This window comes from Neospora caninum, chromosome X (genome assembly GCF_000208865.1).
Source record: "Neospora caninum Liverpool complete genome, chromosome X".
NCBI lineage: Eukaryota > Apicomplexa > Conoidasida > Eucoccidiorida > Sarcocystidae > Neospora > Neospora caninum.
In genome coordinates this window covers 1,811,367-1,830,906 of record NC_018396.1, presented here as the reverse complement: position 1 = coordinate 1,830,906, position 19,540 = coordinate 1,811,367, and the positions used below count along the sequence as shown (strand labels likewise).

The 19,540-nt window shown below is 56.4% G+C and overlaps 2 protein-coding genes across 2 annotated transcripts; both read right to left on the bottom strand.

The window, feature by feature from the left end:
* Positions 1 to 1,378: 1,378 nt before the first annotated feature.
* NCLIV_046990 (conserved hypothetical protein) lies at positions 1,379 to 4,389 on the bottom strand (the record flags this gene model as incomplete). The annotated part of the gene is made up of 4 exons (XM_003884249.1): positions 1,379 to 1,854; positions 2,144 to 2,246; positions 2,484 to 2,774; positions 3,163 to 4,389. 4 exons carry the CDS (start codon positions 4,387 to 4,389, stop codon positions 1,379 to 1,381), a joined length of 2,097 nt encoding a protein of 698 aa, XP_003884298.1.
* A 4,189-nt stretch (positions 4,390 to 8,578) lies between these two features.
* On the bottom strand, positions 8,579 to 18,343 carry NCLIV_046980 (Peptidase, M20/M25/M40 family protein, related; the record flags this gene model as incomplete). The annotated part of the gene is made up of 11 exons (XM_003884248.1): positions 8,579 to 8,935; positions 9,510 to 9,723; positions 10,232 to 10,341; positions 10,860 to 11,205; positions 11,643 to 12,259; positions 12,678 to 12,916; positions 13,650 to 13,759; positions 14,288 to 15,022; positions 15,566 to 15,690; positions 16,250 to 16,374; positions 16,741 to 18,343. 11 exons carry the CDS (start codon positions 18,341 to 18,343, stop codon positions 8,579 to 8,581), a joined length of 4,581 nt encoding a protein of 1,526 aa, XP_003884297.1.
* Positions 18,344 to 19,540: the final 1,197 nt, after the last annotated feature.

Genomic DNA, 19,540 nt, shown 5'->3' with positions numbered 1-19,540 from the left:
CAGGCAGCTAGTCGTATCCACTCGAATTCTTACTTGCCGTAGAGTGTATACCACAGATCACTACACCGAAGGAGGACAAAACAGGGACGTGTTTTTGCAGACGGACCTTTTTTCAGAGGCCTCGTCCAGAGCGCAGATCTAAAACACCGTACGCAAAAATTCGGGAGTCACCGAAATCTTTCAGCGACAACGGTAGCCAGCACGCAGAACGCATATGCACTGTTGTCTCTGCCAGACTTTCTGTTCGAAGTCGCGGTGCCGTTCACGTGATATTCACGGCTCAATCCGTGCCATCAGAATCTTACGCCTTGTCCGACCTACAATTACTACAGTCGAAGTCCCGCAGATGCGCGGACTACTCCCTCCGTCAGAAAAAAATTCGAATGTTCGTCTAATAGTCTGTGCCTCTCCAGTCACACGTGTTGGCAAGCTTTTTCATGGCTGTCTTTTTAGTTCTGGATGGTGTGGGGGTGATGGGAGAGATGCCAAGTTGGCTTCTGAGGCAGTATATATCGGTTTCGTGCACACGAGAGACGACGGAACAAGAGGAGGAAATACAGAAAAAGAGAAAGAAACGAGAAACTCGCTGCGCGTTTGTCTCCGTTGCTGCGTAGTTTCCGAAAAGTGGCGTGATGTGGAAGAGACAACTGAGACCAGGTCGGGGAGAAAGCCGGAAAATGAATAAGAAAAGTGAAGAAAGGCGACAAAAAGAGAGAGAAGCGCCTCCTCTACATCCCTCTTTTGTCTCTCGTTTTCTTCTTTTTCGCTTCACACAAAACAAGGATGGAAAACACAAAAGCGAGTTATGTCGCGCCGCCACCATCTTGGGCTCCCTTAGACCTGAACTCACCTGCGTCTCTTCCGAAACGACTTCCTCTCGTTCACGAAAAAAAGCGGAAGGCAGGAAAGAACGAAATGGCCAAGTCGGAAAAGCCTCCTCAGCTCACACATCCTACGGCTCTGCGTGAAGTGCCGTCATATTTTTCCACTGCAATTCGCGTTGACGAAAGTAGAAAACGGAAAACGAGGAAGAATATAAACCTGCTTTTTGCCCACAGTAGGCCACCACCTCACGATTTCTCCGGTGACGCTTGAAAAAGGAGAAAAAGAGAAACACAGAACCCTCTGCCTCTTTCTTTCGCCGCTCCTTTTTTACTCAGTTCGCCTTTCCCTGATTCACTCAGTTGTCGGTGGTCCTTCGTTTTTCTCGGTTTGCGTGTCTTCGCCTCACGACTCGAACGTATGCATGAAGACATGGAAGCCTTCGGCAAAGTTCCACCATTTCTTCTCCTTCCTTCTGCACCCGGCGAGGCCGGACTGTCTGTTTTCGCTGCCGTCAACAGAAAGTGCACGAAAACAGCAGAACGGGAGACAAGCCTCACTCATCGTCCATGCGCTCTGCAAAGAACGCGTCGTCTTCAGCCCCTTGCGCCTGATCAACGGGCCAGCCTACTTCGTCTTCGTCGTCTTGGACCAGATACACCGGGTCAGGATTCCACCAAGGAAGGAAAGTGAGGAAGAACATGACGACGCCTTGATAGAGCACGCGCTGGAGATACGTCGGCCGGCAAAAGACTTCTCTCTCTCTGCCGTCCTCTTGTTCAACCCCCCCTCTCTCTTGCCCGTCGCTTCTCTCTCTTCTCTCCTGCCTTTCGCTTCTCTCTCTTCTCTCCTCCCTGTCGCTCTCGACCTCGCTCGACGCCACGCGACGCCGGAGGTCCGGAGTCCTCACATCTGCCTCCGATGTGGCAGGAGCAGACGAGACCGACGAAGAGGAATCCTCGGATGCGACAGAACCAGAAGTCGCGGACTGAACTTCAGAGCTCCCGGGTTCATCGGCAGAAGCACTGCCTCCTGCAGAGAACAAGGGCGTCGCATCCGCATCCGAGTACAAACCCGACAGCAGTGTTTCCATGAACCGGACGAGAAGTGGCCACGGCGTTTCAGACGCCGAGAAGATGAGAATCTGCACACTCCTGCTCTTTTTCTCCTCCTGTCGAAAGCATACGGTAAGGGCCCTCCGGTCCCCCCTCTCTCCAGAGCAGTAACGGTGTGTACGCAAACACGCGCAGCCGAATTTACGTTCGCATACACACAGACCAGCACGAACTTTCCCACTATATCGCAGACGAAGTTCTCCTACTTTCTTGGCGGCGCAAGTCCGTCGAAGTCCGTAGCTCGCGTTGCTGCCGCTGCAGCTCCTGCAGCGGCCGCCGCTCTCGGCGGTGGCGTAGCCGCGCGAGGGTCTAGGGCAGAGACACCAGAAAACACGAACGGGTCCATTAGGCCCTCGCGTCGCCCGCGATGCACCCCCCGCGCTCTTTGTCGTCCAAAATGCAGACACATTACGTACACAACTGCTCCATAAACGTTGACGGACCGGGGCGCGCGCGGTCGCAATAGAGGAACTTGACGCAGAATTTCGTGGATGCGGAGGCATGCAGAAGCCGCGAGAGGAGACACATCCGGCGGCACGCGCTTACCACTTCGAGTGGCTGCGTGTGACTGTTTTGTCGCATCCACAAGATGAGAGGGTCAAAGAAGCCGTTGACGTGCATGAGAAGAAAAAGAAGCGTCACGATATACACCTCTCTTCCGGCGTCGAAAAGAAAGAGCAGCAGTAGCAACTTCACAAACACGCCGATGTTGTACTGATCCCACGCATTGACGCGCCCGCCCGCTTCGCCTTGCGCTTCTTGTTCTGCCTCGCCTTCCGTTCCTGTACGGCGACTGGGTGGGCCAGAAGATGCGGTCGGCGCTCCAGCGCCTGACGCCTGTTTGCACAGAATCAAAGGCTAAAGACGGTTTATAGCGGCGGCGACCCACGAGCAAGCAAAGTGAGCGTCCGCCTCATTGAAGGTAGACGACTAACACGCAGAAGGAGGCCCAAACTAGCCCAGTGTGTGTGGAGGACGGGACGAATCACCGGATGAAGCGAAAGGAAAAAGGAGCGCCACGACGTTCACGTATAAGGTCTGCGACAAACAGTTATTCAAGGGGGAATACGCTGAGAAGAGAAATCTCAATCCGATGGCGAAGCAGAGAGTCTTCGGCCTGAGATTCTCAATGGTACTTTCTGCGCACGCGTGAGGCGATGGGCGCGTGCGTTGTGCTTCCTTCCAGCAGTTCCTTTTCTTTTCTGAAAACGCTGAACAAACTCACATGTCCTTCCTGTCCACTGGCGGCTGAAGCAGCGCTGCGAAAGTTGTCGCCGCCCGTGTAGCCGAGCGTGTCCGGAGGGTTGTGGAGCCCTAGCGGGTTCGCGCCGGCGCCTTGGGCTCCAGGGTTGCGCCCGAAACAGAACTCGAGGCCACAGAGACGGAAGACGGCGCCGACGCCGCCCAAGCGGCTCCCAGTGTTGGCGTCGATGGGGCTGGGGGGCGGGACAGGTGTCTCCTCGGGCCGCAGAGGGCCCCCGTGGGAGGCGAGCGGCGACGACAGAGTCGAGGCGAAACCGTCGGCGAGAAGGCCATTCGGACTCAACAGCACATCGTTCCCGTCGGGCGACATCCCCGCGAGAAAGCTGAGGGGCTGGGCAGAAGAGGCTGCCGAAGAGAACCGCAAGAGATCCAACTGCATGGACAGCTGGCGACTGTACCAGTACCATACATCGAGCTGTCCGGCGTACACGCTGGCCATTGCCGCCGCGTACGACGCCTGGTCCTCTGGACTCGGGAAAACTTGATCCAACGGCACAAACCGGATCGTGTCTTTTGAAGTGGGAGCAGCATCGCCGCTTTGCTGGGGCCCCTCGGGTGGACTTGCGGCGCCGTCCTCGGGCCGCTGTCTGCCTCCGCCCTGCGACGGGCCGTCAGCCGACTGCACCACTGCCGCCGGGTCGGCGTCTGGCGGTCGACGTGCTTCAGCGCGGGCACTGCCTGCCGCTGGCGTTTCTTCCTCTCGGCTCCGCTCGCCTGCGCCGAGAGCGTCGCCGCCTCGAGCCTCCGGAGGAATCAGGGGAGACAGCTGTCTTGGAGGGTTGGCGCCGAGGAGAGGAGCGACGGAGGGCGGGCAAATGAGAGGCGGAGGAAAGTAGATGGGCGAGGAACAGGGAAGAGAAGAGGACACAAGCCCGCGCGGACAGCCGTCCGGGCCATCAGACCACAGAGGCTGAAGTGGCGAAGAGGCGCGGTGTCCGCTCATCGGCGCAGAGGGCGGCGAAGGTGCCAACGGAAGAAAAGAAAAGGGGATGCCTGGCCAGGCGCCGGGGCCCGCAGGCTGAGGGGGAGGCGGCGCACACGGACCCGAGGGGAGAGAGGAAGACAGCGGGAAGCAAGGCGTCCCGAGAGAAGACGAGAGGGGAGAGGCGGGAAACAACGGACGCCGCAAACCTGGGTCTGCTGACGAGGAAGACGGCGCCGGCGGCGCGTCGACACCGTTTCCCTGCATGCTGGCAGGGGGACGCTTCAGGCTGGAAAACGGTCAGGAAAAAAACAAACCGCCGCTTGGCGACGGCAGAGCCACTCTCCTAGCTCCTTGTCCTCAAGGGGCCGTGGGAACTACCCGCGCGCCGAGGGGAAACCATCAAGGCGCGGGAGGATGGATTTTGCAGATTGTTGGACGGTGTGCGTCGCGCTCTTCGTTTCCCTGGACAACGCACTGCAGCCTGCCCGCGAAGTTGCAAGAGAGAGGTTGTCCTGTTGCCCTTCAATCTCTCTTGCGAAGCCCACCGAAAGCCCCAAACAGAGAGGTGACACACCCGCCCCAGACCCCGCGACGCGCGCGAACGAAGAGTCCTTGGTGCAAGTCGACTTTCCACGTGCATAGGTTTCAAAAACTCGAGCAAAGTCGGGGCATTCTCCCCGGAGAAGACAGGTGCGGAGAGAAGAATGTTCGCCCCCGCCGGATGCTGTCGCTCCTGTGGTGTCTCTGCGCGCGCGCGGAGGTTTAGGATCTCAAGCACGAACATCCGCAGGCGGACCAGAATTTTCTCAGAGGCCAGTACCCGTCCGTCGTGCGCCTTACCGACATCACACGACAATTCTTTTGTGTGTGCGGGGGGCACTGGCAGGTTCTTCTTTGTTAGACGAGTCAATTGACGATCAGCCGGAGTCCCTGTGGTCACTAGCGGTTTGGGACACGACTAGACCGACGGCACCCCTTTGCCGCAGCTTTCTTTGAGTTTCTGCGGCGCTCCAGCGGCTGGGTTTCTTTATGGGAGGAGTTGTCGCTTCTGTTTGTACCAAAGAGGAGAGAGGACCAGCGAAACGGTGCAAAACAGCTAACCGGTTCCCGCGAAAACGGGTGGTCCGGCGCGGGAAGCGGGGGACGGGAGCGATTTTTGTTGGAAGAAAAAGGAGAAAATGCGAACTATTTCGCGTGTCGCTCTAACGGTAAGAAAGAGTCCTGGACCTCCCAGACTAAAAACTGGACAAAAGCGCCTTCAGAGACACGGACCAGGCCGCGCCACCCACCGATCGTTTGAAGTCTTTTTAGCAGGATTTGGGTACGAAGGCCCGTCCCCTGACCCGCAGACGAGAGGCGCAAATCTTTTCAGCAAAATGGGAGATCGAGCTTTAACAGTGTGTTGGTATGCAATCAACGAGAGAGAAAAGACAGCAACATGGGTGGGTCGGAGGTCAGCGGTTGCTGTGCATGCGTCGACAGACGGGGGAAGAGCGTTGACAGAGTTCTCGAAGAAACGTGAGACACAAACGCCGCAGAGGATGGAGAACAAGGACCTCGAAACGAAGAGTAAGACAGTTTGACTCGCAAGAAAGCGAGAGAACGGCAGAGAAAGGTCGAGAACCGAATGCCAGTTTGACACCCAGAGCATGCGCCGGCGTCTGCCTCGCGATGGTGTCTTCACACGGAGAGGCGATGAGTGCATTTGGGCTTTCTAGTACACAAAAAAGTTCACGGTTCCCCGAAGCCAAATGTCACTTCTTTCCCAGGGGCTTCCGTCGCGTGCAAATGGGCAGAAAAAAAAGACCGGGTACCTTTCCGGATGATGTGGCAACACGTCTCGCAGTGGGCAAAAGAAGACCGGGTACCTTTCCGGATGATGTGGCAACACGTCTCGCAGTGGGCAACCAGGGCTGCGCCATGATCCTGTACTGCCGCTGTTTCTTTAATCGCTGGCTGTACACAGAAAATCAGTTTGCACGACGGGGAAGAGAGGAGCCAAAAAAGGTTCTCAAGCCTGCTCGTGCTTTCCTATAGTCTGACTGATTGGAAAAGACCGCTAACAGGCGTACTGCTCAGAACGGTCAGCCTTTTGGTGCTGCGTGTGGCAATACCCTGCTGCCGGGCACTTACCTTTTTATAGACTTCGATCTGAACCTCGATTCGCCGCTATCCGCCACTGTGCAGAAATCCTCTAGAATTCAATTGCCTTGCCTCTCCTACTACACCACCTTCCTCAATTCTGCACTGTGGCAAGAAAAACAATACAAAGAAAACGTACCCAGAAACGCGCTGCCTGCACAAACCCTCCCGATTTCATCACTACGGAGGTATTCGTTGGTTGCTGGTGATGATCCCAGATATTCTAAATTTGTAAACATGATCCCATTGAGGACGTAGCGATGGACAGAATGACGAAAGCGCGTCAAGACCCACGGATAAACACCCACGACTCAACAGATTGGCCCAGAAACCGGCGATCTACAGAGTTGTCTTACGGCGCAACGCGTCGGCGTGCCAAGTTCTATACTTGGGTGTCCGCAAGCTCGCTACATAATGCTTTTTTTTCCTGAACTGCCAGTGAGAGGAGGATTGTGTCGCGTGCTGACTGAGGCTCTCTGGGTTCTGTTGTTGTCAGTGATGTTGCTTAGTTCTTTTCTGCATGGCCTTTTAAGCCGCACGAACACAAGCAGATTTCGCTTCCGGGGGGGGGAATGACCTGCCGTCGGAGCACTCTTTGCTGAGATTAAACGGAACAATTTGCGCATGTCTCTACGGCAGCAGTGCGTACGTGATGGAGTCCGTTGCAGTCCGTTCACAGGGGTTTACTAGGCGCTGATCTCTGACGGCAGACGGAACGCTTCCAGCAAATTTCGTGTGAGGTTGACTGCCATGTGTATGCAGCAGTGTATAGAGGAATCTGGCCGACTGTAACTGAGCGAACCTTGGGCTGAAAAAACCCGAAACGTGAAGAGAGCAACGATGCGAGTTCCTGAATTGGCAACCCCGGTACTCCACAGCCGAAGATGAACCTGCCGCCGTGGGCCACCCTGGTGTTTTTTCTGTCGCTTTCCGTCCAAGCAGTGTTCCGCGATAATGTTCTCTTTTTCGTGACAGGCGTTTTGCATCCGAAACCTTTCTGAACTAATGAAGCGACGTAGTCCCCGCCACCCCGAGGGATAACGGAGGCTGCTGTTGACTCGCTGGGAGGCCTTTCCCTGTGATGATGATTCTGCCCAATCGTGTCGCGAATCACCTAGAAGTCATCTGCGACCTCACTTTTTGCCATTTCGCCAGACAGATTCATTTCTCTCACAAAAACAAAGCGGGGCGGGGCAAAAAACGACCGCGACCCACACGAACAGTCTTAACCGCACGACTACCGTCGGAACGCCATCAAAAACGCGAATCTGTGGACCACGCTGTCCTCTGGTCTTTTCATCTAGCCTGATAAATCCTCTAAGGTTGTGGCAGTGCGAAAAGGCTCCTTCCACTAAATGTTAGATGCGCTGCTCTCGGCTGGGTCTGATCAAAAATTGCGCTGGCGAAGAAGAGTTCCCAAAGTCCGGCCTTTGCGACAAGAGGTCTTCTCCCTCGACGTGCGTAATCTAATGAGTGGCGCTTGCGTGCTACGGTTTTCGTGCTTGTCTCGAGAACCTCTGCCCTTGCTCCAATTTCGCTATTTTTACGATCTACCCTCCCAGTGGTAACTTTGGACGTTCGAGCCAGAGTAGGCTGACGGCAATCGAGATTGCCGATGTTCGACTGTTACTGTGGCTTACTCCACACAGAGATACCTATATAGGCAACCGGTCCGACGGTAGCTCTCGTCGTTCCTTTCTGTCCTTCATTTTCCGTCGCAGCGCTCCCCGGAGCGTATCTCTGTTCCACGTCTTCTTCCTGTCCCTGAATTTTATAAAGTTAGTGGTTGATGAAAAGGACACGACACACGTTTTGCAGACGGAGGATACCGTGAGTCTTTGCAAATCCCAGGATTTTCTGTCTCGTAGAAAAATGTGGTGTGCACGACTCCTTGGCGCTTAAAAACGGTTCCGCCTTCCAGCTTCCACATAAACGCGCTGGCTGAACAGAATGGGAAAGCGGGATAATGCGCGGGAGGTCCGACAGGCACAGACAAAACACCATGCACACAGGAAGTGCCCACTACCTATCGAGTCACCTAGTCACGTACTTTCTACCTGCATTTTCGTATATCAACACGCATATCCTTACGTGTACGGACACATCCAGAAACGAATCCATTCGAAACGGTGTGAAGAAGGTTTCGGATGCAGGCGTCGAACGCCCGAGACGCACACACACACACACAGCTCCACCTACCTGTCTACGCACGAGCTACATGCCTCTGTGTACAAGAAAATACAGGCAGCCTGGAGTTAGGCGAGCCGAGACAGTCAGTGTCCCTTGCTCGAAAGCGTACATTCCCCTTCGGTTAATCCGAGTCACGCCCGGCTGCGAAGAAGCTTCCCTCAAAAGGCGGTGGCGGCACCTCCCACTGGATGTGTTCAGCGACATAGTATGTCCCAACAACGTATCCAGGCAGGCGTCTCTCGAGCTCTTCCCAGAAAGCCACATGCGCAGTTCCCTCGACTTTGCCGTCACTGTGGTCTCTCTGTTTGTCCTTCCTGTGCTGTCTCCTATCCGCGGATGCGAGCCGGTGCTCCTCAGGAGGACGCGTCGAAGGAGAAAACGCAGAGACGGATGCAGCCACCCCAAACAGAGAAGCTTCTCGGCAGCTGGAAACCGGCTCAAGCGGGTCCATCAGTGAGGAAGTCGAACTGAACGTCAGCTGAGCAGAAACAGGCAGCATAAGGAAGTTGCGCATAAAGGGCCACACCGAGGATGTGCCAGAAAGCGTCAAAAAGGGTCTAGAGAACGTCGCTGAAGACGAAGACGGAGAACGAAGCCTCCGCGAGAAGCATCGAAACTATCCCGCAAAGTGTGACGCCTCGGGAAGCGTCGGGAAGGGAAACTTCAAAAATCACGAAAACAGAAGGCACACAGTGCCTGGCGAAGCTGCGACCAGCCTGGCGTTCCACTTCCTCGAGCGGCGATCTGGGGTGCATGCACACACCCAGACCAAGGAATCTGGGCGCGTCGTGAGCGCAGCAGAGAACAGAGAGGACAAAAAGAAGGGACATCGGGAGAAAACCAGGCACTCACGCAAAGGCCCCCGAAAAGCGACGCCAAGAAAAAGGAGAAGACACAAGTGCGACAGGAAAAGGACCAGAGTGTGGACACGCTGCTGTCGTCTCGGGTGTTTGGGCCGCGTGCGAACTTTTCCTTTTCAAAACCGAATCTGCGGAAAACGTGTGGTGTATCTACAGGCGAACCGTCTGCGCTGACTCGCAGTGTGCCCTTACGCCGGATTTGCCTTTGAGGGTGAGGGAGAAATCTGCGAGTACCGGCGGGTGGGGCGCAAACACCGTCAGCACCAGGCAATCGCAACCTCGGATTTTCTCAAGACTCATCGTCTTGTCGAGACTCCAGCCAACAATTGGCGACGCAGGGAGAAGCAGAAAAAACAACGAGGAGCCGCCGATGCGAATCCGGCAGTGCGTGCGGTCTGTGGACGGGCTGAAGAGACAATCGCGAGAAAACGAAAAACGAAGTGGCATCACGCGCAGGAGGAAAAGATCGACGCGCGTGATACTGTGCGCGTGGGCCTCTCTATGAGGGCCGAGGAACTGAAAAAGAGGAAGCGAGAGAACACCAGACCGGAGAGGCAATGTGAACGTGGTGAAAGTCCTATATCCGAGAGAGCCAAAAGCGCACACGCGGGACACAGTTTCTCCCTGCCTCTGCAGCCCCACAAGCATGGAAGGATTATGGACCTGAAGCTACACATATATATATATATATATATATGAATTATTATTCACATAAACCGATTTTTATGTACATAGTTTTGCTCTGTTAACATCCACACACCGACAAGAGGATGGAAAGCGCGGAGTCCATTCCTCGGGTGAGAAAAAGATGCGAACGAAATATTTGAGGCCGGAGAAGCGATCTGACATCAGCTGCAGATGCGTCTCGTGGGCAGTCACCCCTTGAGGAAAGAGAGAAGGAGTTTGAAACTCACTCGTAACGCGAAGAGAAGAACGCCGAGGTAGGGTGAAGGAAAATCGACGACGGCACGGTTGGGCCTTTCCCTGACGTCTTGGAATGGATTGGATGAGGCGGTAGAAGCATCTGCAAGAAACGGCAAAAAACACACAAAAAGCGCTCCGATCCTGCAGATGGCCTCTCGTCAACCAAAACTTCTGTATACAAAAACTTCAGGTTAAAGGGGAACACATCGTGGATCTACTTCGCGCAGAGAGCTTTACGGATCCATACGCATCAGCCTCTTGGTACGTCAGTATATACACATAAACAGAGCTAGGGACCTCTGCCTCTCCATATATCTCCATATATTCATATATATATATATATATATATATTTATTAAGAAAGCGCAGAAATGGCTGCAAATATCACCATCTTGAAACGTTATTCTTGCGGTCATATTCTGGGCCGTCACGGAAATGATGAGGAAAACACTGTGTTTTGGGAATAGGAATCCGCCCTTGACTCCTGTTTTCTCGTCGCTGTCTCTAGCGATTCCTCTTTCTCTGTCTACGACCTTTCTCGCAGTGTTTTCTGTCTTGCGCAGTGCACCCCTCCCTTGTCTCCAAAACTTCGCGGCAAGAAAGGCCTCGCCCTCCTTACCCGCGGTGAGGCGGCCGCCGGCGCGTCGGCTTGGTCTTTTCTGTCTTTGTCGCCAGAAGACAAAAAAATCGCAATGGCGTGACCCTTGTTCTGTGCGACAGGAATTTGCGGAAAGCGAAGCATCACCTTCTGTGTGTCCTCAGGCGACATCCCTTCGAAGTGGACGAATTTTTCTGCCACGAGCTCCGGCCAAACGCGCTCGTCTCTGTCGCTTTCCTGCACGTTTTCGTCTTTCTTTTCTCCGCCTCTGCGCAGAACCGCTGAGAGGGCGCCATACACCGCGTCGAGAGTTCGGCCTGTCGCGTGGCTAGTCGGGTCCAAGACGTGCCCGGACGGACTGACGCCTCTGCGAGACACAACGCCCCGCCCATCGAAGAACACTGGGATGTTTGAGACGAAACGTGGAAACGGGAGAGAAAACGCTAGACCAAAGAACCAAGAACACACGAAACACGGGAACCAGTTGGTTGGCGAAACGCGATTTTACGTGTGGGGAACCGTCCACGGGCACATCCACAGGTAGGTTCCGAGGAACGTGCATGAAAGGGTGTCGTCCTCAAAGGCAATCGCGGGTCTGCCTTTCCCTTTCTCGCGAGTGCCAAGCCTGGGCCTTCTGCACGCAACGCGCCTCGCCCTTTCGGTCGATGCCGGTGTGAAAGTTCTATCAAAACACAGTTGTAAGAAGCTTCAGTCAAGTAAGACAGACACCCCCGCCTCTGCCGTGAACGCCTGAGCAGAAAAGGCGGCTTTCGGCGGCTGTCGGGCCTCCTTTTTTCTCCTCACCGGAGCAGAATGCCCACTTCTTCGTCCGTCCCGCCCTCGGTCTTTTCCAGCTCCATTCGTCCTTTTGCCGTGAATCCGCGAACGCGCTTTCGGCTGAAAAGGCGCACGTCGAGCCGGAGAGGAGTCTCCTTCGAGAACGGGAACAGTATGTCTTCGTTCCTGGACCGGAGGAAAATCGAAACGACCTGACCCAGGCGGTTTTGAACCGCCTGCCACATGTTGAGCTCGGCCGTCTGCCGGCGGGTCTCCGGTGTATAGACACCGGGTCTCGGGTCTTGCGCACCGCCGCGCAGCGGCTCTTCGGGAGGATTTGTATGGAAGAAAACGACTCCGACGGCTACCAAAGCAAAGCCGACAGCAGTCAACACCATCCAGAGGGAAAGCACACTTTGGCGCGCTCGCCTTCTCCCTGGATGGGCGTGATGCGCAGACACGGCTTCTCGCGACGCGTCGGCGTGGTGCATGGCGAAGAAGAGCGACGGCCAGACCAGCAGAGGAAAAAGAACGAGGAGGAGCGGGAAAACGGAGACTGTGAATCCAAAACTGTCGCCGAGGCCCCACACCGAGTGCACGCGCCCGAGAACCGCTGCGAAGGTGTTCGCCAAAGTCGTCGTCATCTACAAAAAACAACGAAAAAACACGTCCCTTCGCCTGGGCAACGGAGAAACCGACGGACACGCAAATGACCATCTCCGCTTCACGCTCCTCTCATCCTTTCTTTCCCACTCTGCCAACTACATACATATATAAATATCTATATGTGCATACGCATACATGTGTGGACGTGTTTATCGCCGTATCTGTGGAGAAAAGGTTGCCCAACGCTGCGACGTGTGCATCCACCAACTTGACACATGGCTTCGAACCCGGGTACACAAACGCTTTGCGCTCTTCAAACTCCACACGGCGGCGCCTCGTCCCCACCCATATTTTCCTTCGGCTGTGCGTGTACAGGTGACAGCGCTGCGGCATCTTCTCAGAACCTCGCAAAATCAAAGAGAGTGGAAACCAGCATGTCGGAGTGCCGGGTTCTACCTGCAAGATCGCCACCGTCGGCAGCACCAGAGCGGCGCAGTGGGCGGCGGTGAGGATCCACATTTTTTCTCCTGGTCCGCGTTCGCGCAGTTTTAGCGAGTCTTCTGTTCCTCGGTTTTCCGGTGGGGAACCGCGAGACGCGGAAAACGACCGCTGGTTCTTCAGGAACAAAAGGACCAAAACGCGACTGCCCGAGGACAAGAGCACGAGAGCGAGAGGCACAAACGCAGCCCTCGCGCCTGCCATACAAAGAGAAGAAAAGTACACCGCAGAGACGCAGCCAAATCGAGGGCCCTTAGGACGATCCTAACACAGCCGAAGCCATGTCCTCTCTGTACACAGTGCAAGGGGACGGTACCCCGAGACAAAGACATCTCGGATCCTGGACTGCTTTTCGACAGCGAAGAGGGCGGATTTAGAGGTGTGACGCAGAGAAAAAGGAAGCGTTTGCGCACCCCATCTTGCTCGCACACGAAAGAGAGTGGTTTGTTGTTGCCACGAACTCAGGTGTCTATACAGCCAGAAGCACTAGGGTGCGCTCATTCAGACGTTTTCAGGCACACATCGCGGAGAGGCCTCTTTCCCGTTCGCGCTTCCAGTGTCTGCCCACGCAGCGCAGGGTCCGTAGAACAGGTGCGTATCGCCTTGTTCGGTAGAAGAGACAGCACCTCGCCTTTTAAAGCAACCTAGCAACAAAAACACCCGCTCGCGCGCCTGCCGGCGTCAGCGCGAGTCCATCTCTGGAGACGTTTCTTGATGCGTCCGGGAGTTTTCTCGCACCGACCAGGCTCACACATATCCGGGCACGCAGGCGCTTTTGAACGATTCCGTCCTACAGTTGCACGTAAACTGCGTATTGAAGTGAAGGCATGCAGACGAGTCTTAAACTCACCGCCCTCGTCACGTAACAAAGAGACATCACGATTTAGCTCGGTGTTGGGGTCCAGACTGTGACTCGCCTTTTGTGCTCACCGGAGTAGCGCAGAACCGCGAGAAGAAGCAGAGAGACAGCAATCGCCCCATGAAGCGCTGCCTGCTCGGCTTTGAACGGGTGTCTTGTCGCCGGGAAGCGCCTGAACAGGCTGTGGAGAAACACAAGAAGAGAAAAGCCGAGAACGGCTGGCAGACGCAGAGCTGTGAATGCCCCAGAAAAGGCAAGACGAGAAGGTTTTCACAGCGTAGAAAAAAAAAGACGCCACATGCGCTGGAACACGCCCAGAGACACTCGGAGGCGACGAACGCTCCCATTCGCTTCTTCGGACAAGAGAAAACGTCAGAAACAGCGTGACAAGGCCTTCGTTCTTCTCGTTTCCCTCATTGTCCTTTCGCGCCTCCCGTGGGTTTGTGCATGCACATACACCAGATGAGAATGCCTGCGACGTTAGCTCCAACTCTGGTATTCTGCAGTCAAAACGCAAGTCCTTCCAAGTTCGCGCCTCCCCCGTCGCCGTCTTTTTCCGTACAGAACTCTGTGTTTTTCCCGGCGTTCTGATGTCTGGCGTGCCTGCCTTCGTCGCTCGTCTCCCCTGCGTTTTCCCGGCTTTCCCGGCTTCTCTCGAAATGTCCCCTTTCTTCTCGTTTATCGCTGTTTCCTGCGGCCCCAGCCCTACCGCGCGAACATCAACCGGTGCCACGCCGCAAAGAAGGCGGCGGTTCCCAGCGTCCCGAAAAGAGCCGCGCCCAGTCTCCAGTCCCAGAAGGTGAGGAGAGGAAGCGACAGGAGGGCGAGCAACTGCGAGGCGACGGCTGCGAGGGCGAGCGGGGCGATCAAGGCCAGCAGGAAGGAGCCGACGGCGAGGAGGAGCAGAGGCAGGGAGAACCTCAGACCGAGAACCTGCGCTTCCAGGCGGACTTGCATGCGCAGCAGAAGGCCGAGCAAGACCAGAAGCACTTCAAAGTAGCGCAGAGGAAAGACAAAGAGAAAAGTCCCCAAGACGTCCGCAAAAAACGACGAAGACCGAGGCCACGAAGTCTCCGGGAGGGTCTGCCCCCAAAGCGACGCTGCGCTGTTCCCCGCCGTGCAGCCCGCTCCACCGCCGGCTTGGGCGTTTCCGGGCAACACGTGCGCGTCTCCACGTTTCCCCTCGAGAACGCCCGCGTCGCCGTTGTCGTCAGAACCGTGGGCTCCTGCCTCCGCCTTGTCCGCTGCGACGTCGCCTTTCTCTCGCTGCGCGGCGAGGTCTGCCGTCAACTTCTGCGCGAGAGGCAGAACGAGGTCTCCGACGCGCTGGATCGCACCCGGCCGCATGCGGTGGACGTCGTCGTACTTTGTGTGGTAGAAAAACCCGTCGGAGGTCCAGGCAAATTCGATGCCTCCCTTCACGTGCAAGACGTCGCGCCAAACCCTTCGCGCCAGCGGGAAAGAGATGTGCACACACAAGACAGAAAAGGACAAGAGGAGCGCGTCAAAAAAGTGACCACAGAGACGGCAAAAACAGAGGGAAAGGAAACACGGAGCGGAGGGAGTCGGAGGAGACGCCCGCCAGAAGGACAGCACAAAGGAGAGAGAAGAATGGACTTAGTCGCGAAAAAAACGCAGAGAAAACTCACCGAGAGCAAAAACCACAGAGAAACCGAAAACAGACCGGGGAAACAGAGGCGCCCCACGAAAAAAGGGTCGCCGCAACCGCAACAACAAAGGACGGAAAAGACGCGAAGGACAAACCACACACAAAACTCTCTGCAGAGGCGTGTTCACCCTGTCTCTTCGCCCTCATTGACGCACATAGACAAGCAGATACATACACGTATACATACATATACGCAACATAAGCATATCTGTACATATCTGTTTGTACATATACGCGTATATGTGCATGCATATATGTATGCAGGCGTATGTACATGAAGAGGCGGCCTGACGAAAGCATGTGAAGCCCGTGTCGTACCGAAGATCTGTCTCTCCTGGGAAGAGCCCCATGTCGCCGACATCCATGGCAAGAGAGGATGCATGCGGCGACGCGGAAATCGACTTGTAGTGTGCGACGAGGCGCGTTCCGTGAGTACCAGTCGTCTGCGGAAACGCATGCAGTGGTTTGAGCGATTGCGGAGGCGAGGTGCCCAGAAAGCGTCACAGAAGCAAGCCGACCCCTCTGCACACGAAGATGCACAAATTGCAGGCATGTTTGTGGCGAGACGGGGACACAGACCTGGAAGCGGAGACCCAGAAACAGAGAGGCGCAGACGAAAAGAACAGAGACCGAGAGAGGGTCACACACGATTCGTGGAGGAAACACGCAGACATGTCTACGTGTCTACAAAATACACACATGCAGAGTTCCACAGGGTGGCCGAAGATGGAAACAATCATGTGAAAAACTTCTTTGCACCAATCTATGTAGGGGGCTCGGAAGTCGTTTTCCCAAGAGGTAACGCATGGGGTGCTGGGAGGCTCCTTCCCCCTTCGTGAAAGGCCAGGCAGGGAGTCTCGCTGACACGCCGAGGAACGGCACGACAAGCGAGTCGAGCCCGCGGGGGAAACGGTGAAAACCCCCCACTACCTAAAGGAAAGGCGCCTTCCACCTGTGGGTTTACGCGGTCTCTCCACTGCACGTGACCGAAAAACGCGTTACCTGAACAAGCATCTCTTTCCCGCCTCGACCGGCTGCCTCTAAATTGACGGCGTACGCGACCTGGCGAGCAAAGGGATGAAGCATGGCGAAGCCGTGAGCTCCCAACAAGCCGACTTCCTCCGCGCCTGAGAAACCAAGGGAAAAGAGAGAACAGCCGGGACGGTGTCCAGGTGCGTGCCCGCAACTGCGCCTTCCTTCCAAGCGCGTGTTTGTGCAGTTGACACGCTACCTCAGAACATACCCAACAGTGCCCCGGAGACGCCCTGTCCGGGACAGGAGAGACGCGGCCGAAATCGGCTGAGGCCAGCCAGAGGCAACAAGAGCCTGACAGGGTCCCCTTGACGAGTTTTTTCTCGCGTTTTTCCTGGCCTTCTTTCTCGTCTTGTCGGCTGCCCGTGTGGCCTCTCCCTGTTTTCTTATCCCCAGCCTCTTCTTCGGCCGCCACCGCATTTATCGCTCCATCCGTTTTCGCCCTTTCCTTCCATGCCTACCATTAATGTCGACGATCACGGGGGCGTCGAGCGTCCACAGTTTCTGGTCATGTCCTTCCGCCTCAGCTCGCTCGCTGCCTTGTTCCCTTGCCGCATTCAAGGTCTTCTCGACACTCGCGAGGTGGATGTACACCGCGTTTCTCGCGACTTCCAAGAGTGTCCCGACCATCGCCGCGTCATCGCTCCCGCCCGGTGATCCACTGGCGCTGTCTGCGTGGGCGGAGAGGAGCAGTGCATTTTGAGCGGAAGTTCGGTTCGTTTCCAGGACGCTGAAGGGCTGAATGCGGAGTGCGAGGTTGTACAGCCCCGAGTACAGGGCGTGTCGGCCATCGTTCCACTTGAAGAATGTCCCTCCCGCAAACGCCGAGCTGGAGGAGACGTCGACGACGAGGAGGTGTTTCAGCGCCTCTTCGGTCGCGCGTCCCGTTCCGTCTCCGAGAATCTTCGCCCCCACAGCTGAGGCAAGCAGGTAGCGGGTGACTTTGAAGCATCGCGTCCGGAGTTGGGGTGTACCTGGCCACCATACACTGGACGACGCGGATTCAGCGCGAAGCGAGGCCGCCGGAGCCGGCACCGTCGTGGGGGGGAACAGCGCTCCCCGGAGCTCGGGACTATCAGCAAGATCCACGTTTGAACCGTCCTGGAAGGAGGACAGGAGCCGCGTGTGGAGGGCCGCATCGTAAGCGTCGACGGCGCCTTCAACAAACGCACGGAGAGCGGCAGCGGAGATGCGTCCGTCGGGATGCAGAGTCTCTGCGTCGGGTGTAGCTACGCCCGAGTCGCTCGGGTCCGTCCGTTTCCGCGCGTTTTCCCCCGGTTCGGAGCCGTGCTCGCCTTCGCAGACGCGGCGGGAATGCGTGAGCGACGCGCAGTGTGGAACCTCGATTTTGGAGAGACGCGCCCGCAGGTCTGTCGGGAGGTTTTCCGCGCCGGAAAAACTGGGCGTGGACAGCTCGAGGGGAACGGAGCACAGCGTGAGAGGCGAGAGAAGCGCCGGCGGATACACGCGGGGAAGCGCGCCTTCTGCGTGCGAGGGCGGTTTCCGGTTTGCGGCGACGGCGGGAAAGGTCGCAGGAGGGCCGTAGGTCGCCTGGAGATAATACGAGAAGGAGTGGACGACGACAGGTTCGACCGAACGCGAAGCTGCAGGAGTGTCGCTGGCCTTTTCCGGGTCCGAAGTCCGGGTCGCGGCGGGTCCAGCTCCGGGCTGCGCCGACAGAGGTCGGAATCCGAGGAGTTCTTCCTTGACGAAGCGAAGCATCAGGAGCGGAGCAAACAGTTCGTTGTTGCAGCTGCCCAGTGTACGTACACCCGACGTGAGCGCGTTCAGGAAGGACTGCACGCGCCCCTCCGAAAACACAGTGGGCGGCAGGGTCGGCGGCGCGGGGGAAGGAAGGTCGACGTAGTTCACGTAGACGAGGCAAATCGCCGCAGCCAAAAGCAGGAATGGGAGAGCAGGAATGCAGAGGAAAACCGCTCTGGAGGGCTTCCGCGACGGGCGGGGTTCTCGAGCGCTGGCCCCTGGCATTACCTTTTGGGCGAGACTGGCACGGGGTGAGTCCTGGGATGACCCAGGCACGCCGGCGGAGCTGCCTCCCGCCATGACGGGGCCGCGGAAAAAGGCGAGGGGTGAACGGGACCGGAAAAAACGGAACGGCTCAAGGGCTCCGAGCCACACACACACACAGAAGGAACCGAATCACGGGTCAAGAAACCCGAGTAAACCCGGTTTTTGTCGACGATGCCGTGGTGAGAGTGCGGAGGCGACACTGTCTTGGAGAGAAAAACTCTGTCTCCTCATTTCTGCAGGCCAAAGTGAAGCCTTTCCTGCGGAAGACTCTGGTTTCTCTTGCGAGAAGACAGCAGATGTGTGCAGCATTATCAGCTAGGCAAGCGAGAGAGGGGACATTGAGAACCCGACGGGGATGAGACGGGAGACCAGGCGGCGAACGCACACAGCACCCAGAACTGCTCTGGAGAAGCAAAAAGGCCAAGCACATGTGTCCGAGCGGCCGTTCGTCCACAGCGTTCTCGAGCTAAGGAAAGACCCGCAGTCTGGAACCTCTCCAGGGAAGGGGGTTCGCGATGTGTTCGTTCGAGAGCCTAATCGGGAACAGAGGGATCCGCGAGAGACGCGCGCGCGCACAAACGTTTTGCGCCGTATACGAAAAGTCGGCGGCTAGACACTGAGTAACTCAACCGCAAGTCGACGTGTGCTGTCCATCGGTTTTTGGCTGTGAACGATGTACCACGTTTCTCGACTCGCTGGTTTTGCGCGCGAGGAAAATCATGCGCGCTAGTCAGTCGGCGCCGAAAGAGTGCATGCAGCAACTGCCACCACAGAAATAAATCACGGGAAGACAGTGGCGTAGAGTCGAAACGAGGCTTTAGTGTGTGCAAGCGAAAATTTACCGTAAGTCTGTCGCAGGTCAAGACAATCTGAGAGCCGAGTCCAACGGTGCGAGGTCCGGTTACACCTTGCCAGCAGCCTGTCGAAATCGGGGGCACGAGCACTTCCCATTTCTGTAGCTCCTGGGGAGGCTCAAGTGGGGCGAAGGAGGCCGTCTGATATGAAGACAAACTGCCAAGAGACGTTCGTGTCTGAGACAGATCAAGTCTTGCCGTTGACTGTGCATGGCTACGCCTGCAGTCCTTCGCCGTTGGAGGACTGCGTATCGCTGTGCAACACCCGAAGGCAATTAGACTGTGAACAAAAATGCCGGGTAAACACGGAAACTTTCCTGTCGGAGTGCCACGTGAGTATCCCTATCTTTGCGCCTGTCTCCGTTCCCTCTCAACG